Below are 19,547 nucleotides of genomic sequence, written 5' to 3' on the forward strand. Positions count from 1 at the left end.
AAGCCTCAGGCTGTAGCACCTCATCCTCCCAGACCCTGAGTGGGGTTAACACCCCAGACCTGGAATGACCTCCAGTTGACGAGGCCAACTCCCCATCAGCCCGTACAGCCAGCCCAGCACTTACTGAGCGCCTCTGTGTACCAAGCCCTGTTCCGGGCACTTCCATGGGTGAACTCATGCCCTTCCTGCCTCAGGGTGGTCCGCTTCCTTCCCTACAATATTCCAAGGCACCACTGGACATCAGAGTCTTCATGTCCTGTACATTCTCCTTGTAATAAAGCAGGAAAAAATTAAAATGGGAGATAGAATTCTACTTCAGTTGCTCCTCAATTTGTTTCTTTTTTCTTTTTTGTTTTTGAGACGGAGTTTTGGTCTGTAGCCCAGGCTGGAGTGCAGTGGCGCAATCTTGGCTCACTGCAACCTCTGCCTCCTGGGTTTAAGTGATTCTCCTGCCTCAGCCTCCCAAATAGCTGGGATTATAGGTGCACACCACCACACCTGGCTAATTTTTGTATATTTTTTAGTAGAGATGGGGTTTCACCATGTTGGCCAGGCTGGTCTCCAACTCCTGGTCTCGAGTGATCCGCCCACTTGAGCCTCCCAAAGTGCTAGGATTAAGCATAAGCAACTTCCAGGTCCTGGAAGCCCCTCACCAAGCCCTCCCCAGGGTCTCAGAGGACCTGCCTGGGGCTGCTTAGCCCAAAGTGTCCCACATTTTTCTCTGAAATCCAGCTTCTCAGACACCATGCTTCCCTCCCTCTGTCCTCCATCCAGGACTGTGGCTTCTGACGCACAGACCTCCCTCCAGAACTGCAGACCCCAAACCCCCAGACCTGTGCATCTGCTGGCCCCATAGACACCTCCCCCTCATTCCAGATTCAGGCTGTCACCCTACCCAAGCCCTCTCCCAGTACCTCCCTCCACCTCCACCAGCCAACAGCTATTCCAGGATCAGTCCTGGGCTATGGGTGGCAGCTGCTCAATGGTTTCACTTACCCTAGGGACGCCACCTTCTCCCGGACATGCTGAAGCCCACCCTGCTCAATGCCTCTTGCTGGGATGACTGAAACTGCCCCCTCACCAAGCCCTCAGCCCTGGTCCCCCAGGCAGCCCAATGGAGCATCCTAAGCAAATGGAGAGGCGACAGTGACCCCTTTGGCCCTTCTCCTAACCAGTGAGCACCTGCAGTTCCTTTTCTGAACAGACCCGTCTACTCACATCCCAGGGGCAGGGGAAAGGAAGCAGGGAAGGTTGGATCACGGTTTCCCGCAAAAAACCTGGAAAGACTTTTCTTGGGGAGGAGAAGTGGTCAGGAACCAAGTGTGATGAACAAAAAGGGAAAGAATCACCCGAGGCGTGATGTATTACTAGGCATAAGCAACCATGTCTGGTTGCTCCCAATTTTCTTTTTCTTTCTTTTTTAAAGTCAGGGTCTCATTCTGTTGCTCAGGCTGGAGTACAGTGACGCAATCTTGGATCATTGCAGCGTCTGCCTCTGGGGTTTATCCTGCCTTAGCCCCCTGAGTAGCTAGGATTACAGGCATGTGCCACCACACCCAGCTAATTTATTTTTTTTTTTAGACTGAGTTTCACTCTTGTTACCCAGGCTGGAGTGCAATGGTGCGATCTCGGCTCACCACAACCTCCGCCTCCTGGGTTCAGGCAATTCTCCTGCCTCATCCTCTTGAGTAGCTGGGATTACAGGCACGCACCACCATGCCCAGCTAATTTTTTGTATTTTTAGTAGAGATGGGGTTTCACCATGTTGACCAGGATGGTCTCGATCTCTTGACCTCGTGATCCACCCGCCGCGGCCTCCCAAAGTGCTGGGATTACAGGCATGAGCCACTGCGGCCGGCCAAAGATCTGATGTCCCAATTTTCAAAGGTGGTCTCAGGCATCAGACTGGAACTCCCTGCTCCCATGTCCCACACCCAGAGACCAGACCCAGCCAGTCCTCCAAGAAGGGAACAAATGTGGGGGACATGATTGCATTTTACTGATGCAGGCTGGACAGGAGGACTCGCCGCCTGAGCAGGGGGTGCTCAGGTCCTGGGGTGCTGAGGACATGGGGGTGCATCTGGAGAGGGTGGTATTGGGGATACTCCCATCTGGACAGGGTGCTGTTGAGGGGCACTTCTGGGGAGGCAGGGGCTGCAGAGGAGCTGGGATGTGTCAGCTGCCTCCATTTGGGTGGAAGAAAATGTCACAGGGATTTTTCAGCCTCAAAGAGGCGTCCAGGCTGTGGCTGGGGATCTTCAGGGTTTCACTCTGGGCTGGCTGGGTCCATGCTCAAGGGTGGAGAGGGGCAGAGGGGGTAGGCAGGCGGCCATTTTGGTCTGGTTCTGAATCAGGTCCCGGGGACTCCGCGGAACCTTCCCTGGCTGGCAGCGTGCATGTGGCCAGCCGATCGCATACCCAGGTGCCCAGCTTACGGTCGCAGTAGATGTCGTTCCAGTCGCCAGAGCCCCGCATCATCACACAGTCTTCGCCCTGGTTCCGGTTGGTAGGCTCCTCTGGAGCCCAGTTGCTGGAGCAAAATGCTTTGGGTCAGTGGATGGGGTGGGGAGAAGGAGCCTGGTTCCCAGCAGCCTGGACAGAGCCCTCTGAGCCTGCGCCCTCCCTTCTCACCCCAGGTTCCGCCTTCCTGAGTCTGTGTTTGGGAACCTGTACCTCATTTCGGCGCCCCATACCCTACAGCCCAAGACTCACCCTTCTTTTTTTTTTTGATACAGAATCACTCTGTTGCCCAGGCTGGAGTATAGTGGTGTGATCGGGGCTCACTGCAACCTATACCTCCTGGGTTCAAGCGATTCTCCTGCCTCAGCCTGTCAAGAAGCTGGGATTACAGGTTCCCACCACTGTGCCCAGCTAATTTTTTTTTTTTTTTTTTTTTTGAGACTCTGTCACCCAGGCTGGAGTGCGGTGGCACGATCTTGGCTCACCGCAAGCTCCACCTCCTGGGTTCAAGCGATTCTCAGCCTTCCAAGTTGCTGGTACTACAGGTGTGTGTCACCACGCCTGGCTAATTTTTTGTATTTTTAGTAGAGACGGAGTTTCACCGTGTTAGCCAGGATGATCTTGATCTCCTGATCTCGTGATCCATTCGCCTCAGCCTCCCAAAGTCTTGGGATTACAGGCATGAGCCACTGCACCTGACTTAATTTTTGTTGTTTTGTTGTTGTTTGTAGATGGAGTCTCACTCTGTTGCGCAGGCTGGAGTGCTGTGACGCTATCTCAGCTCACCGCAACCTCTGCCTCCTGGGTTTAAGCAATTCTCCTGCCTCAGCCTCCTGAGTAGCTGGGACTATAGCCACCCACAACCACGCATGGCTAATTATTTTATTTTATTTTAGTAGAGATGGGTTTTCATTGCATTGCCAAGGCTGATCTCAAACTCCTGAGCCCAGGCAATCCACCCGCCTTGGCCTCCCAAAGTGCTAGGATTGCAGGCGTGAGCCATGGCGCCCGGCCAATATTTGCATTTTCAGTAGAGACAGGGTTTCGCCATGTTGACCAGGTTGGTTTCGAACTTCTGACAGGTGATCCATCCACCTCGGCCTCCCAAAGTGCTGGGATGACAGGTGTGAGCCACTGTGCCCAGCCAAAACTCACTCTTCTAATCTGTGCTTGGAACTTCCTCCCTGACCCCCTTCCTCTATATCCCCTCCTCCAGGCCAGGTTTCCCCCACCCCCTCTGGCTGTCCTCCCCTGCAACCTAGAGCCTTCTCTGAGCCCTCACCCCCTTCCCGAGAGGTTTATCCAGGGAGTTCCTCCCTCCACGGTATTCCCGCCTCCTCCCCTGGATCCCAGAGGTGTCCTCCTCACCTGTAGTCCACAGGGGTCCCGTCCATCCAGATAAACTCCCCCTTCAGGTCCAAGTTCCGAAGACCAATCCAGGAGCCCGTGCGGCTGGCGTGCTTGATCAGGAAGTCCTGGGGGGCAGGACAGGGCTGGAGGACTGGGACATGTGCCTGGGGCTTTCCAGCCCACCTCAAGAGGTCGGGTTGAGTGGGGTGGGGTCCCTCCCACCCTCGCTGTGCTGCCTACCACCTCTGCAGAGCCCGAGCCCACCTGCTCCTCATGGCTGTGGATGCTGACCAGCTGCCCTTCCATGTCTTCACAGGCGTACCGGGCGTGGACCCACTGCTTGGTGCCCTTGCCGAAGTAGTAGCACTTCTGTTGGAAACTGACCCAGTTTTCCGGGCACATGTTGCACACAAAGCCTGGGGTGGAGGAGAGGCTCAGGGGTGGTGCCGAGGGAGGTGCTGTGGGCATCCTGGGCAGAGGAGGTGGCAGCACCTCTTCTAGGGTCACTCCTGGGGTCCTGGCTAAAAGTAGACCCACCCCAGGACCTAATAGATGGCCTCACAGACTGTGTTCTTTGCTGGAGCGATGATACTGACCAGCTTCATGGAAGAAGTACTTCAGTCACCATGGCCACAAACACCTTCGTGGTTAGCAGAGCTGAGTGTCAACCCTCAACACCTCAACTACCGCCAGCATCTCCACAAACACCTCATGGCCAGAAGCGCTACAAACACCAACACCATCACCACACATTCATGTCCTCAGCTAGAGGTTTCTTCACCACCAACACCATGACCACAAACACATTCATGTCCAACAGTAGTTCAACCACCAACACCATCACCACAGACACCTCACACCTAGAATCCCTCGACCACCAACACCACGACCACAAACACATTCATATCCAACAATCATTCAACCACCAACACCATCACCGCAGACACCTCACACCTAGAATCCCTCGACCACCAACACCATGACCACAAACACATTCATGTCAAACAGTAGTTCAACCACCACCATCATCACCACAGACACCTCACACCTAGAATCCCTCAACCACCGACACCATGACCACAAACATTCATATCCAACAGTAGCTCAACCACCATCATCACCACAGACACCTCACAGCTAGAACCCCTCAACCACCAACACCATGACCACAAACACATTCATATCCAAAAACAGTTCAACCACCAACAACATCACCATCACCACAGACACCTCACAGCAAGAACCTCTCAACCACCAACACCATGACCACAAACACCTTTAAGTCCAACAACACTCAACCAGTATTATCACCTCACAGCTAGAACTCCTCAACCATCAACACCATGACCGCAAACACATTCATGACCAACAACACTTCAACCACCAACACCATCACCACAAGCACCACCACAAGCAGAAGCACCTTAAATCCATCATGGCTTGGCAACTCTTCAGTCACCAACACCATGACCACATCACTAGCTCCATAGCCAGCAGCAGCTCAGCCACAAATCCCATCACCACAAATGCCTCACAGCGAGCAGAGCATCAATCACTAACACCATCACCATCAACACCTCATAGTTAGCAATGCCCCAACTGCCACCAACAACACCATAAATCCATCCATGGCCAGCAACACTTCAATCACCAACATTATCACCACGTCACCAGTTCCACAGCTGGCAGCACCTCAGCCACAAGCACCATCACCAACAAAATTTTGACCAACCTCATCACCTGACACCTCATGCCAGTAGCACTTCAACCACCAACAGCAGCACCACAAATACCTCCAAGGCCAGAAGCACCTCAACCGCCATTATCATCACCTATGGCCAACACCACTTCAATCACCAACAACATTACCACCAACAACTCATGGCCAAAAATGCCACCAACATCATCATCACAAATGCCTCATGGCCAATAGTGCCTCAGCCACCAACACCACTATGACAAATGCCTCATAGCCAGTGAACATCAACCACCAACATCATCTCCACAAACACCTCCTCAACCACAATTATCATCACTATAAACACACCCATGATCAGCAACACCTCAGTCACCAACACCATGACCACATCACCAGTTCCACAGCCAGCAACACTGCAACCACAGTCACCACAAACACCTCACAACTAGAAGTACTTCAACCAGCAACACTATCACCACAAATACATTCATACATAACAACACATCAACTACTAACACCATCACCACACATTCATCTCCAGCACGTCAACCACCAACACCATCACCACAGACACATTCATGTCCAACAACACATCAACCAGGAATACCATCACCATGAACACATTCATTTCCATCAACCACCAACACCATCACCACAAACACATTCATGTCCAACAACACATCAACCACGAACACCATCACCATGAACACATTCATTTCCATCAACCACCAACACCATCACCACAAACACATTCATGTCCAACAACACATCAACCACCACCATCACCATGAACACATTCATTTCCATCAACCACCAACACCATCACCACAGACACATTCATGTCCAACAACACATCAACCACCACCATCACCATGAACACATTCATTTCCATCAACCACCAACACCATCACCACAGACACATTCATGTCCAACAATACATCAACCACGAACACCATCACCATGAACACATTCATTTCCATCAACCACCAACACCATCACCACAGACACATTCATGTCCAACAACACATCAACCACCACCATCATCACCATGAACACATTCATGTCCAACAACATGCAAACCACTACACCGTCACCACAAACACCTTACAGCTAGCAGAACGCCAATCACTAACACCTGCACCATCAACACTTCATGGTTAGCAACATTCCAGCTGACGCCAGTGTCACCACAAACACCTCATGGCCAGAAGCAGCTCAACCACCATTACCATAAATACATCCATGGCCCGCAACACTTCAACCACCCACATCATGACCAGGAGCACCTCAGTCACCAACACTGCCACCACAGACACATTCATATCTGACAACACTTCAACCACCATCACCACCATCACAAACACCTCATGGCCAACAGTGCCTCAGCCACCAACCCTATCATGACAAACACCTCATGACCAGCAGCACTTCAACTACCAACAGACCCCTCCAAGGTCAGTAACACCTTCATCACCAACATCATTACCAGAGGCACCCACCACCAGCAGCGACTTACCTCCACCACCCACACCACAGCCAATGCCGTCTTTACCAACCATACCAGCCAAGTCTTCATCACCAGCACCAACAGCAAAACCAGTGCTGTGGCCAAGTCCACTAGTGATTACTTTTCCCAAGTACCATCATCACCAGCAGCCCTGGTCATCTTCACTGGCAGTACCCCCAAAACCAGCACTCCTAGCCAATATCTGGAAAATTGAGATGATTTTTTTCTAGTGGGAGGCTTTGGTCAGGGAGCCAATGGGATTGCAGGACTGGGTTCCACAATCCCTCAATGTGGAGCCAGCTTGGTCTCTTTCTCCCCTTCCCCTCACCCCAAGGAGACCCCCAGACATTGTTGCTATCACCTCCCATTGGGAGGTTAAACCTGTTCTTACTGGATCAAGCCTTTCTTGCTTTAAAATAGATTTTCAGCAGTAGTGTGCACCTGTAATCCCAGCTACTTGGGAGGCTGAGGCAAGAGGACCATTTGAGCCCAGGAGTGTGAGACTAGCCTGGGCAACATAGCAAGAACACGCTTTAAAATAGATTTTCAGCAGTAGTGTGCACCTGTAATCCCAGCTACTTGGGAGGCTGAGGCAAGAGGACCATTTGAGCCCAGGACTGTGAGACTAGCCTGGGCAACATAGCAAGAACACGCTTTAAGAAAGTAGATTTTCCCACAGTGATATGCAGGGAGGGTTCCACAGCACTTGGACAGACATTTTCTGTTTTGTTTTGTTTTGAGACAGAATCTTTTTTTTTTTTAAAGATGGGGTTTCACCATATTGGTCAGGCTGGTCTCGAACTCCTGATCTCAGGTGATCCACCCACCTCAGCCTCCCAAAGTGTTGGGATTACAGGCATGAGCCACCAAACCCAGCTGAGACAGAATCTTGCTCTGTCACCCAGGCTGGAGTGCAGTGGTGCGATCTCGGCTCACTGCAACCTCCACCTCCCAGGTTCAAGCAATTCTCCTGCCTCAGCCTCCTGAGTAGCTGGGACTACAGGCGTCGACCACCACACTAGCTAATTTTTGTATTTTCAGTAGAGACGGGGTTTCACCATGTTGGTCAGGCTGGTCTCCAACTCAAACTCCTGACCTCAGATGATCCACCCACCTCGATCTCCCAAAGTGCTGGGATTACAGGCATGAGCCACCGCACCCGGCCATAATTTTCTTTTTTTAAATAGGCAGGGTCTCGCCATGTGGCTCAGGCCAGTCTCGAACTCCTGGGCTCAGGTGATCCTCCACCTTGGCCTCCCAAAATGCTGGGATTACAGGCACGCGTCACCGTGCCCAGCTAATTTTTTGTATCTTTAGTAGAGACGGGGTTTCACCGTGTTGACCAGGATGGTCTCGATCTCTTGACCTCGTGATCCACCCGCCTCAGCCTCCCAAAGTGCTGGGATTACAGGCATGAGCCACCACGCCCCCAGCCGATCAGATTTTTCTAAGAGACTTAGAGTCTGCACTAGCTCAAGTTGGGTGTGCTTCTCACCCATGAAATGGTAACCAGTACTCAGTCCTCTGGGGGCGCAGTGTTAAAACAGGAAGAGGTGGCCAGGTGTAGTGGCTCATATTTGTAATCCCAGTGATTTGGGAGGCCAAGATGAGAGGATCCCTTGAGCCCAGGAGTTTGAGGCTATAGTGAGCCGTGATTGTGCCACTGCACTCCAGCCTTGGTGACAGAACCAGGCCCTATCTCTAAACAAAAAAAAATCCCAAAACCCCCCAAACCAGGAAGAGGACATTTCTGAGCTCTTAAAGAAAACTTCAGGGGGGGCTGGGTGTGGTGGCTCATGCCTGTAATCCCAGCACTTTGGGAGGCTGAGGTGGGTGGATCACCTGAGGTCAGGAGATCGAGACCAGCCTGGCCAACATGGTAAAAGCCCATCTCTACTAAAAACACCAAAAATTAGCCAGGCGCAGCAGGTGCCTGTAATCCCAGCTACTCAGGAGGCTGAGACAGGAGAATCACTTGAACCCAGGAGGCTGCAGTGGGCCAAGATCATGCCACTGCACTCCAGCCTGGATGACAAGAGTGAAATTCCATCTCAAAAAAAAAAAAAAGAAAAGAAAAGAAAACTTGAGCAGAAGGTGTCTTGGTTGTTTGTTAGTCACTCAGAGATAATCTCAGAGCTGGGCCCAGATCCCAGGCTGTGGGGCTGTATTTGGGGGAGACTTCAGGGATTGGGGAAGAATTGGGAGGTGACCTGTCAGGAGTAGGCATGGTCCAGAGTGCCCCTTCCCCTGTGCCTCTCCCTGAGGAACCACCCTGAGGTTTCTGGCTGGGATTTCCAAAACCACACCACATCCCAGGGGATGGGACTTCATCACACCAAGCACAGAAACTTCCTCTTCTCTGCCCCAGTTAGGGCAGCTGGGGCTTCCCAGAGGTCAAAGACCAAAAATCAAAGGCAGGGGCATTGGTTGGGGGAATGGCAAGGCTGTAAAACCCCGGTTCCTAACCCACATTAATTTTTTGTTTTGAGACAGTCTCGCTCTGTCATCACCCAGGCTGGAGTGGCGCGATCTCAGCTCACTGCAACCTCCACCTCCCAGGTTCGTGATTCTCCTGCTTCAGCCTTCTGAGTAGCTGGGATTACAGGTGCCCATCACTACACCTGGCTAATTTTTGTGTTCTTAGTAGAGACAGGGTTTCACCATGTTGTTCAGGCTGGTCTTGAACTCCGACCTCATGATCTGCCCACCTCAGCCTCCCAAAGTGCTGGGATCACAGGTATGAGCCACCACACCTGGCCTAAATATGTTTCTTCCTTAGAGGCAAGGTCTCACTCTGTTGCCCAGGCTGGAGTGCAGTGGCTCAATCCTAGCTCACCACAGCCTCAAACTCCTGGGCTCAAGTGATCCTCCCACCTCAGCCTCCAAGTAGATGGGACTACAGGTACACATCACCACGTCTGGCTAATTTTTTCATTTTTTTGTTGCAGCAGGGTCTTGCTGTGCTGCCTAGGCTGGTCTCAAACTCCTGGACTCAAGTTACCCTCTTGCCTTGGCCTCCCAAAGTGCTGGGATTATAGGCGTGAGCCAGGGCACCTGGTCCCTAGCCCACATCAAGGACACAGTGACTGAATGGCTGCTCTCTCTGCAACCTGCTAGCCTCCTGGGGTCCACACTGCCTCCTCCATTACTGCCACCCCTGGGAAAGAGGCCACCATCTCCACTGTCCCATCACTACAGACTTTACTGGGCCCCCTGGCCTGGTCAGACAGTCTACCGTGAGGGCTATGCCCAGGGGAATCCTACAAATGACTCCTCACTAGAGCATGTCGAGCAGAGGACAGCAGCAAGAAGAGCCTAGCTGTGGTCACCACTGCGCTGCTTTAACCCAGAAGAGGAAAGAATTGTAGGAGCCCTCAAATCTGTGAAAAGAATCGGAACGGCCATTCTTACCAGGCAAAACGGCTCATACCTGTAATCTCAGCCTTTGGGGAGGCCAAGGTGAGAGGACTGCTGGAGCCCAGGAGTTCAGGACAAGCCTGGGCAACAGAGCGAGACCCTGTCGCTACAAAAAAAAAAAAAAAATTAGCTAAAGCCAGGTGCAGTGACTCATGCCTATAATTCCAGCACTTTGGGAGACTGAGGTGGATTTCTGGAGCTCACAAGTTCAACACAAACCTGGGTAACATAGTGAGACCCATGGCTACAAAAAATCAAAAATCGGCCAGGCATGGTGGCACACACTTGTAGTGTCAGCTACCCTGGAGGCTGAGGTGGGAGGATCTCTTGAGCCCAGGAGTTGAAGGCTGCAGTAAGCTAAGATTGTACCACTGCATTTCAGCCTGGGCAAAAGAGCAAGACCTCATCTCTCTCTCACTCTCTCTCTCTTTTTTTTTTTTTTTTTTTTTTTTTTTGAGGCAGAGTCTTGCTCTGTTGCCCAGCCTGGAGTGCAGTGGTGCAATCAAACAGAGTGCGATCTCAGCTCACTGCAACCTCTGCCTCCCAGGTTCAAGTGATTCTCGTGCCTCAGCCTCCCCAGTAGCTGGGATTACACGCCCACCACACCCAGCTTTTTTTTTTTTTTTTTTTTGAGATGGAGTCTTGCTCTGTCGCCCACGCTGGAGTGCAGTGGCACCATCTTGGCTCACCACGCCCGGCTAATTTTTGTATTTTTTAGTAGAGATGGGGTTTCACCATGTTGGTCAGGCTGGTCTTGACTTGAACTCCTGATTTCAGTTGACCCAGAGTAATCTCAGCCTCCCAAAGTGCTGGGATTACAGGCATGAGCCACCTCGCCTGGCCAAGATCCCATCTCTTGAAAAACAAAATAAGGGGTGCTTCGTGTGTGCCCCATGTGTCCTGCCCCATCAGAAACTTGGTCCTAACCCCGTCATCACACACACCTTTGCCTCACACCCAAGCACACTCCCTACCCTGCACTTTGACACTCAGGCCACACAAACGTATAGGCATGCTGCCTCACATCACACACGCTTGCGGTCGCTTGCATCTGCCAACACACCCGAGGCCCAGGTGCGGTCACACACCATCCCACGCAGAGACTCAACACTCACCTCTGGACACCTGCAGCTCCATCAGCAGCTTCCTCACCTCCTCCTGGAGTCTCCCCAGCGAATCCGAAGCTGCGTGCCTCTCATTCAATTCTTGGGGAGTCAAGGTGGGGGGCGGTGCTCAGAGGCCGACTCGCAGGCCCCCTCCTTGTCCCTTCCCTCCCCCATTGCCCCATCCCCTCCCAAACCTCACCCTGGGACTTGAAGCTGCTCAGATCTGCTTGAAGTCTATTCAGGTTCCAGTACATCTCAGAGTCTGGTGTGTGCAGGAGCGCAGGGCTGGTCTCAGGGATGATGTGTACAGGCCGAGGGCGTCCCCCAGCCTGACCCCCAGCCTCATGCTCCCCCAGGGCTCTGAGACACTCCCTCCTTTCCACCCAATCTGCCTTCATACCCCCAACCCCAGTCTCTCACCATATTTCATTCTCTGCTGTTCAGCTCGAAGTTCCTCCAGGCTCTGTGAAATCTCCGTGGCTGTTTGCAGGGGAGGGCCTTCGTGCTAAGCAGGTCCTCACTGTCTCCCCCATCTCCCCACACCCATTCCTTGGCCTCTCTGCCTGGGTTCCTTTTTATTCCCCCCCAAGATGAAGTCTTGCTCTGTCGCCCAGGCTGGAGTGCAGTGGTGAGAACTCGGCTCACCGCCACCTCTGCCTCCCAGGTTCAAGCAGTTAATCCTGCCTCAGCCTCCTGAGTAGCTGGGATTACAGGCACGTGCCAACATGCCCAGCTGATTTTTGTATTTTTAGTAGAGACAGTGTTGCACCATGTTGGTCAGGCTGGTCTCGAACTCCTAACATCATGATCCGCCTGCCTCAGCCTCCCAAAGTGCTGGGATTATAGATGTGAGCCACTTAGCCTGGCCTGCCTGGGTTCTAAAGACCACCTGCTCAGTTTGCAGTTCATGGGTGTGGGGGGGGCATGCTCTCGGTCCATGAAGTCATCCAAGACCCCCTTCCATTTCCCCCTGCAGACCCCAAGTCCAGGGGTCACTCACCCTGGGATTTCTGCGCCATCTGGTCACCCTGGTATCTTTCAAAGTACTTGGAAACTTGAGAGACTGCAGTGGCAGGAGAGAAGATATATCCCAGTAACCTCAAAGGCAGGTCCTTGGACCCCACCCATGCCCCAGACTCAGGGACCTGGTCACATAGTCACAACAGCTGCTGCTGCTTCTCACTCATTTATGCAAGAATATAATGAACCTGCCTAACTTTCCTTCACCAGGATTAACTATAAAAGCAATAGGCATCTACCAGAGCACTTCACAAATCTTAGAGCTTGCTTCTATCTCATGGTGCTAAAAATATGCCCATTTTACAGATGAGGAAACGGAGGCACAAAGCAGTTACAAACTTCTTATGCTATAGATGTGTAAGGCTGCGGATTTACAATGGCTCAACTTAAAATAGCTCGAGGTACAATGGCTCGACTTTACGATGATGTGAAAGAAATATGCACAATGGAAACCCTATTTCTCTTGCAATACTGGGCAGTGGTGGGGAGCCTAAGCCTTCGGGCAGCCACGCAGTTTTGACTTACACTATTTTCAATGTACTATGGGCTGATGGGGATATAACCCCATTGCAAGTGGAAGAGTATTTGTATTCAGATGCTATCAGGCAGTTTTCCAAGTTCCCTGGGTCCCCACCTTCCCTAGGACGGGGAGCAACTTATGCTGACCCGCAGTTCCTTAGAGAGGGGACACTGAGGCCCAGGGAGGAGCAGGATGAGAGCTGGGCATCCTAACCCTCACTCCCACCCCCCTCTACCTTGGCTCCTGCATACCGTTCCGGGCAGCTCTCTCTTCCAGCTGTTTCAGATTCTGTGTGTTGTCCCTGTCTGGAGAGGGAGAGAGAAGAGGCGTGGAGGGGGGAATTGTCAGGTGCCCCCACCTGCCTGCACCCACCTCCCAGCTGGGGATGGAGGGCTTGGGTAAAGCCGTAGTGTGCTGAAGGATGGAGGACAGAGACGCTGGGTGGGGTGAGGGGCTCTGGAGGACAGGCATGGGGAGAGCTGGCAGTGTCAAGGTGGGAGGTTGGGCTTTTGCGGTAAGTTGGCCTCCCCAGGCTCTGAGATGGGGGTGTGGGAGGAACACAGAGGGGCTTCGTGGGTAGGGGGGACCACATGGGACTAGGGGTGTCCTCACGCCATAGGAGAATCAGAGTCAGCAGCCCAGCCCACAGAGCAGCGGTCAGCAGCCCCAGCAGCATGGTCTGAGTCCAGTGCCTGCAGCACCCCTTCTTCCTGGAAAGCTCCTCGATCTCTGCCGGGCATGGAGGAACTGACTATGGGCGCAGGGTGAAGCTGGACTCTGGCTCTGTCTGTCTCCCCATTACCTAGAGCCCCTGACAGCCTGGGAGCCTGTCCAGAGCCCACACCACAGCAGAGGGTCTCAGTGGACCCCTAGCTCCCATATGCACAGCTTCCTTACCTGACTTAGATCTGGGTCACTATCCACAAACAGATCTGGGACCAAGTGCTAAGACTCCCTCAGCCCCCAACTAATGCCAGGTCCCCAGCCTCACTTCCAGGAGACTGGGTCCTGTTTTTTCCTTCCCCCCTTAACTCCAGCCCCCACCCTTACACCTCTTCACCTTCAAGCTCTACCCTGGTGCCTGTCCCCAACCCGGAACCCCTTCCCTAAATGTGGGACACCAAGTCCCAGTTCTCCCCAACATCAGAGTCACTCTCCAGCCCCTTTCCCAGTTACCACCCAACACCCAGACCTCCAAAGCTCACCCAGGCCCCACGCAACACCCGGACGGACCTCGAAAGATCTACCTGAATGTCCCACCCCAAGCCCCTGGCCCTCTGCACTCACCCTGGCTTGGAGGATTCATTATGCTAAATTCTGCTTGTTCCAAGTTCTTGTTCTACTTAGCCTCCGACTCTAGTGGACTCCCAGCTCCCTAGCTGGAGCCGTTTCTTTGTGGGGAGGGTGGGAGAAGGGTGTTAAGTCAGAAAAAGGAGGGGCCCTCAATTTCTTCTCCTTCCTGGCTCCCCACCAGGAAATTCAGTCCTGCATCACTTCCTTACCCATGCTCAGTTCCATTCTTAGAAATTCCTTCTCAGAGGGACTGGGAAGCCCCCTTCTCTCCTGGGTGAAAGGCTGTAGGGAAGCATCTTTGCTTCTGCCAGTGTTAGAACCAGAGGGTCCTCCTACCTGAATATTGACCTTCCTCCATGGCAGTCCTGCTTGGATTCTCCCGACGATGGGGCACTCGCTCCCTGACAAGGCAATCCACTCAGCGGGCACAGTCACAGCTCTGGCTGGAATCTGGGTTTGAATGATGGTTAGGGTGAGACGACAAGCCCTAGTTACCGGCACAGGGCAGCATCTGGGACTCTGGGGACTCCATGACCATTTGCTGATTTTGTTTAGTCTACAATCTGGAGTGAGTAAGGCGGTTAGTAGGGAGACACAGCTATTGTGGAGAGACAGCAGCTGTGATCAGAAGTGGGGCACCGCAGAGCCCATCACACTTGAGTTACACAGCAGGTGCAAGCATGTGATCTTGACAAATAGCTTAATTAACCTGGAAACTTCCTTCCTCCTCTGTAAAATGATGATACTGAGAATACCTATACTGCTGGTTGGTGAGCTGCGCTAAAAATGTCACCAGCTGTTATTCTAATTGCTTTGCCTGTGCAACCTCAGCCAAGGAGTCAACCATTCTCAGCCTCAATTTTCCCCTCTGTAAAATGGGCTGATGACAGCACCCAACTCATAAGGCCAAGAGAGGACCAAATGAGATCATGACATACCTGAGGCTTTTGGTGCCGTGCTGCACACAGTGGGTCTTCAGATCCTAAACGTTTATGAAGCATCTACTCTGTGCCATGTCCCACTGGGAAATGCTATGAGCCCATGACCCAGGCCTCAGCCTTCTCCTCTGCCAATGTGCCCAGGGCACCTGGAAAATGCTCTGACTTTACTTATTTATTTTGAAATGGAGTCTTACTCTGTTGCCCAGGCTGGAGTGCAGTGGCATGAACTCAGCTCACTGCAACTATCCACCTCCCAGGTTCAAGCAATTCTACTGTCTCAGCCTCCTAAGTAGCTGGAATTATGAACATATGCCACCATGCCCAGCTAATTTTTTTTTTGAAAGAAAGAGAGAAGGAGAGGAAGAAAGAAGAAAAAGAGGGAGAGAGAACGGGAATATTGCTTTATTCTAAAAATGGGTATTAATAATGGCTGATCAATATTTTGTGTATTTAAAGTGGAGAGCTCTATAAACATTTGTTAAGTTTACTTGTTCTGGATCTGTGTTCAAGTCCTGGATATCCTTATTAATTTTCTGTCTCATTGAGTCTAAATCTCTTTGGTATATACTTTTTGGTATATTTTTAGTAAGGCTAATACTGGTTGTTTCTGTGTGTAATGCCTCTTTCAGAAGCTCTTGTAAAGTCTTATGTATCTGGGTGTTAGAATCATTAGCTCTTATTGTTGCATTGATCCTTTTACCACTGTAACTTTGTTGCTTTGAAATCTATTTTATCAAATGAGAGAATTGCAACTCCTGCTTTTTGTTTAATTATTTTTGCTCTCCATTTGGTTGGTAAATCTTTCTCCAACCCTTTGTTTTGAGTCTTTGTGTATCTTTGGATATAAAATGGGTCTGGATGTAGCATACCATTAGGTTTTGGCTGTATCTTTTGATTGGGGGATTTAGTCGATTTAAATTTAGGGTTACTGCCATTTGATGTTAACTGGCTATTTTATCCATTCGTTGATGTAAATTCTTCTTTATGTTGATGCTCTTTACTTTTTGGTATATTTTTAGTAAGGCTAATACTGGTTGTTTCTGTGTGTAATGCCTCTTTCAGAAGCTCTTGTAAAGCAGGCCTGGTGATAATAAAATCTCTGAGTACTTGCTTGTTCATAAAAGATTTTATTTTTCCTTCAATTGTGAAGCTTAGTTTGGCTGGATATGAAATTCTGGGCTGAAAGTTCTGTTCTTTAAGGATGTTGAATATTGGCCCCCACTCTCTTCTGGCTTGTAAGGTTTCTGCTGAGAGATCTGCTGTAAGTCTGATAGGCTTCCCTTTGTGGGTAACCTGACCTTTTTCTCTGGCTGTCCTTAGTATTTTCTCCTTCTTTCAACCTGGTGAATTCTAACGATTATGTGCCTTGGGGTTGCTCTTCTTGAGGAATATCTTTGTGGTGTTCTCTGTATTACCTGGGGTTGAATAGTGTCCTGCTTTGCTAGATTGGGAAAATTTTCCTGAATAATATCCTGAAGAGTATTTTCCAGCTTGGATTCATTCTCTTCATCATATTCAGGTACACCAATCAAACGTAGATTAGGTCTTTTCACATAGTCCCATATTTCTTGGAGACTTTGCTCATTCCCTTTTATCCTTTTTTCTCTATTCTTGTCTTGTCATTTTATTTCATTAAGTTGGTCTTCGACCTCTGATATCCTTTCTTCTGCTTGATCAATTCGGCTATTCAAACTTGTGCATATTTCACTAAGTTCTCGTGTTGTATTTTTCAACTGCGTTAGTTCATTTATATTCCTCTCTCTATTGTCTATTCTTTTTAGCGTTTCGTCAAACCTTTTTTCAAAGTTCTTAGTTTCTTTACCTTGGGTTAGAACAAGTTCTTTTAACTCCCAGAAGTTTCTTATCATCCACCTTCTGAAGCCTACTTCAGATAATGGCACACAGTCCTTTTCCATCAGGGCTTGTTCCATTGCTGATGAAGAACTGCAATCCCCTGTAAAGGGAGAGGGGTTCTGATTTTGGGTATTCTCGGCCTTTTTAGGCTGATTTCTTCCCTTTATTATAAATTTATCCATCTGTCGTCTTTACAATTACCACCTTTCTAATTAGGTTTCTGAGTGGGCGTCCAATTTATTGATTCCCAGTGCTGGGATCCGAGCAACCCACTGCGCCGGCCAAAACAGCAGCGGTAAGACTGATGGTGCTCTTCTGCCCGGGAATCTCCGGTCTGGCTTCCTTCTTGAGTCTGCAACAAGCGGTTCTGCCTTCCCGGAGCTCCAAACACCAGTCAGTAGGGGAACCAGTTCCATTTATTCTGCATGAAGAGCTGCTGCGCCGGCCACAAGAGTCGCGCTGGCGACCCATGGGGCTCCTCCACTGGAAATCTTCTGGTCCGTGAGCGACGAAAATTCGTCTGAAAGTGTGGCATCCTCTTGTTCTCTGTGCTTTCACTGGGAGCTACAATCCCCAGCTGTTAGTGATCAACCATCTTGGATCCTAATTTTTATATTTTAGTAAAGACAGGTTTTGACCGTATTGATCAGGCTGGTCTCGAACTCCTGACCTCAGGTGATCCACCCATCTCAGCCTCCCAAAATGTTGGGATTACAGTCGTGAGCCACTGCACCTGACCAAGTCCTCTGACTTTATTTTATTTCATTTTATTTTTTGAGACGAAGTCTCGCTCTGTCACCAGGCTGGAGTGCAGTGGTGTGATCTCAGCTTACTGCAACCTCCACCTCCAGGGTTCAAGCAATTCTCCTGCCTCAGCCTCCCAAGTAGCTGGGACTACAGGTGTGTGCCACCATGCCTGGCTAATCTTTGTACTTTAGTAGAGACAGAGTTTCACCATATTGATCGAGCTGGTCTCAAACTTATGACCTCAGGTGATCCACGCACCTCAGCCTCCCAAAGTGCTGGGATTATGAGCATGAGCCACCGTGCCTGACCAAGTGCTCTGACTTTAAAGCATCTACTATGTGCTGAGGAGCATGAGACTTGGGGTCATTCAGGCCTGGAGGTCACCGGCTACCTTCTTTCACTGCCTGACTATAGGTAAGTCCCTTATCTCGGAGACTCAGGGAGGTGGGGGTGTGGGGCAGCCAGGCTCTCATGAGTGGCAGCTCAAGCTGGCCCTTTTGATATTGTGAGAAGAGTCCAGAGATGTCACCATTCTGGGACTCTGGCTGCAGGGGAGGCAGCCAGACAGACCTGAGCCAAGTCCCAGCTTCTCCCTGGGTGAGCAACTCAGTTTCCTCATCTGTAAATTGGGCGTATTCAAAGCACCGGCACACAGTAGGTGGTCAGTAAACCTACTGGCAGGATGCTGGGGGAGTGTCCCCATTCTGTGGGGCCTCTCTCAGTGGAACTGAGGCACCAAGAGGGAAAGTCATTTGTCCCCATCATGCAGTGGTGGAGCTGGGACTCAAACCCTAGACATTTGACCAGGGAGCCTATTTGCTCAATCACTGGAACACAGTCTCCTGGTGGCTGTCTGCTGGTAAGTGTCAGATGGCAGGATCCCAACTCCAGGCCTTCCTTCTAACCCAAGAGGTCCTGCCTCTGTCTAGAGCCTTCCATGGCTCCCCAGAGTCCTCTATGATCAGCTCAGCGCACTCACCAAGCTCATCTCAGACCAGATGGCCTGCTTTCACTTCCCCAAATCAGGATCTGAATGCCTCCAGATTCTGTCCACACTGTGGCCCCCACCCCACCACCGCCTACCACCTCCCTTCTTCTCTGGCTGTAACCTCTTCCTGGTCATCCCTCGAGGCTCAGCCCAAGGGCGCTTCGATCTCCACTTCCCAGGGCCAACCCCGACACACACAGATACGTACTCACGAAGCGGAGTTTGGAGCCTGTGTCCCTCCTCCCACTGGGGTCGACCAGAGAGATTGGCAGGGACTGTCGGGACAGGGGTTTAAGCAGGAAGAGAGGCACTTTCTTCAGAAAGCAGACCAGCTGACAGCCGCTATTTTCATAGACCTAAATATGGGCTTGCCACCCGGATAACGTGACACGCATGGCCTCTCCTGGCATTCCCCACACCCCAGTGAAGTCCGTGCTATTATTACCTCCACTTCTCAGGTAAGAGAATCGGGTGAGAACCAGAAATGCTAAGAAGAAAGTTCCCACAGGGCTGAAGGAGGTGCACGGTAGCATCAAGATTTGAACCAGGCGTATCGCAGACGGAATCATTATGCCACTATGGCAGATCGCATAGGGCCCTGGGGGGCCATGGAACGCTCTTGGCAGAAGTGGGACTTCTTGGATT

The 19,547-nt window shown here is 51.1% G+C and overlaps 1 protein-coding gene across 3 annotated transcripts; it reads right to left on the minus strand.

The window, feature by feature from the left end:
- Positions 1-1,964: 1,964 nt before the first annotated feature.
- On the minus strand, positions 1,965-19,187 carry FCER2 (Fc epsilon receptor II). Of its 3 annotated transcripts, XM_035285924.3 has the most exons (11): positions 19,111-19,187; positions 14,709-14,822; positions 13,692-13,808; positions 13,331-13,384; positions 12,540-12,602; positions 11,960-12,019; positions 11,739-11,801; positions 11,549-11,638; positions 4,075-4,226; positions 3,829-3,935; positions 1,965-2,530 (listed from the first exon to the last, which is right to left on the minus strand). In XM_035285924.3, exons 2-11 carry the CDS (start codon positions 14,728-14,730, stop codon positions 2,293-2,295), a joined length of 966 nt encoding a protein of 321 aa, XP_035141815.1. In that variant the 5' UTR covers positions 14,731-14,822; positions 19,111-19,187; the 3' UTR covers positions 1,965-2,292. The 3 variants fall into 3 exon arrangements, with proteins under 3 accessions (XP_035141815.1, XP_035141814.1, XP_035141816.1); XM_035285923.3 differs by lacking the exon at positions 19,111-19,187 and having other exon boundaries at positions 14,709-15,039; XM_035285925.3 differs by lacking the exon at positions 19,111-19,187 and having other exon boundaries at positions 14,367-15,039.
- Positions 19,188-19,547: the final 360 nt, after the last annotated feature.

This window comes from Callithrix jacchus, chromosome 22, assembly GCF_049354715.1.
Source record: "Callithrix jacchus isolate 240 chromosome 22, calJac240_pri, whole genome shotgun sequence".
NCBI classification, from domain to species: Eukaryota; Metazoa; Chordata; class Mammalia; order Primates; family Cebidae; genus Callithrix; species Callithrix jacchus.

What these genes read in the sequence shown, in the direction of transcription:
- FCER2 (XM_035285924.3), bottom strand. Translation starts at nt 14,730, where the DNA reads ATGGAGGAAGGTCAATATTCAG. An exon ending in GAGCAGCTTCAAGTCCCAGG is followed by an intron (nt 11,639 to 11,738) that starts GTGAGGTTTGGG and finishes TGACTCCCCAAG; the next exon opens with AATTGAATGAGAGGCACGCA. An exon ending in GGAGCTGCAGGTGTCCAGAG is followed by an intron (nt 4,227 to 11,548) that starts GTGAGTGTTGAG and finishes CCTCCACCCCAG; the next exon opens with GCTTTGTGTGCAACATGTGC.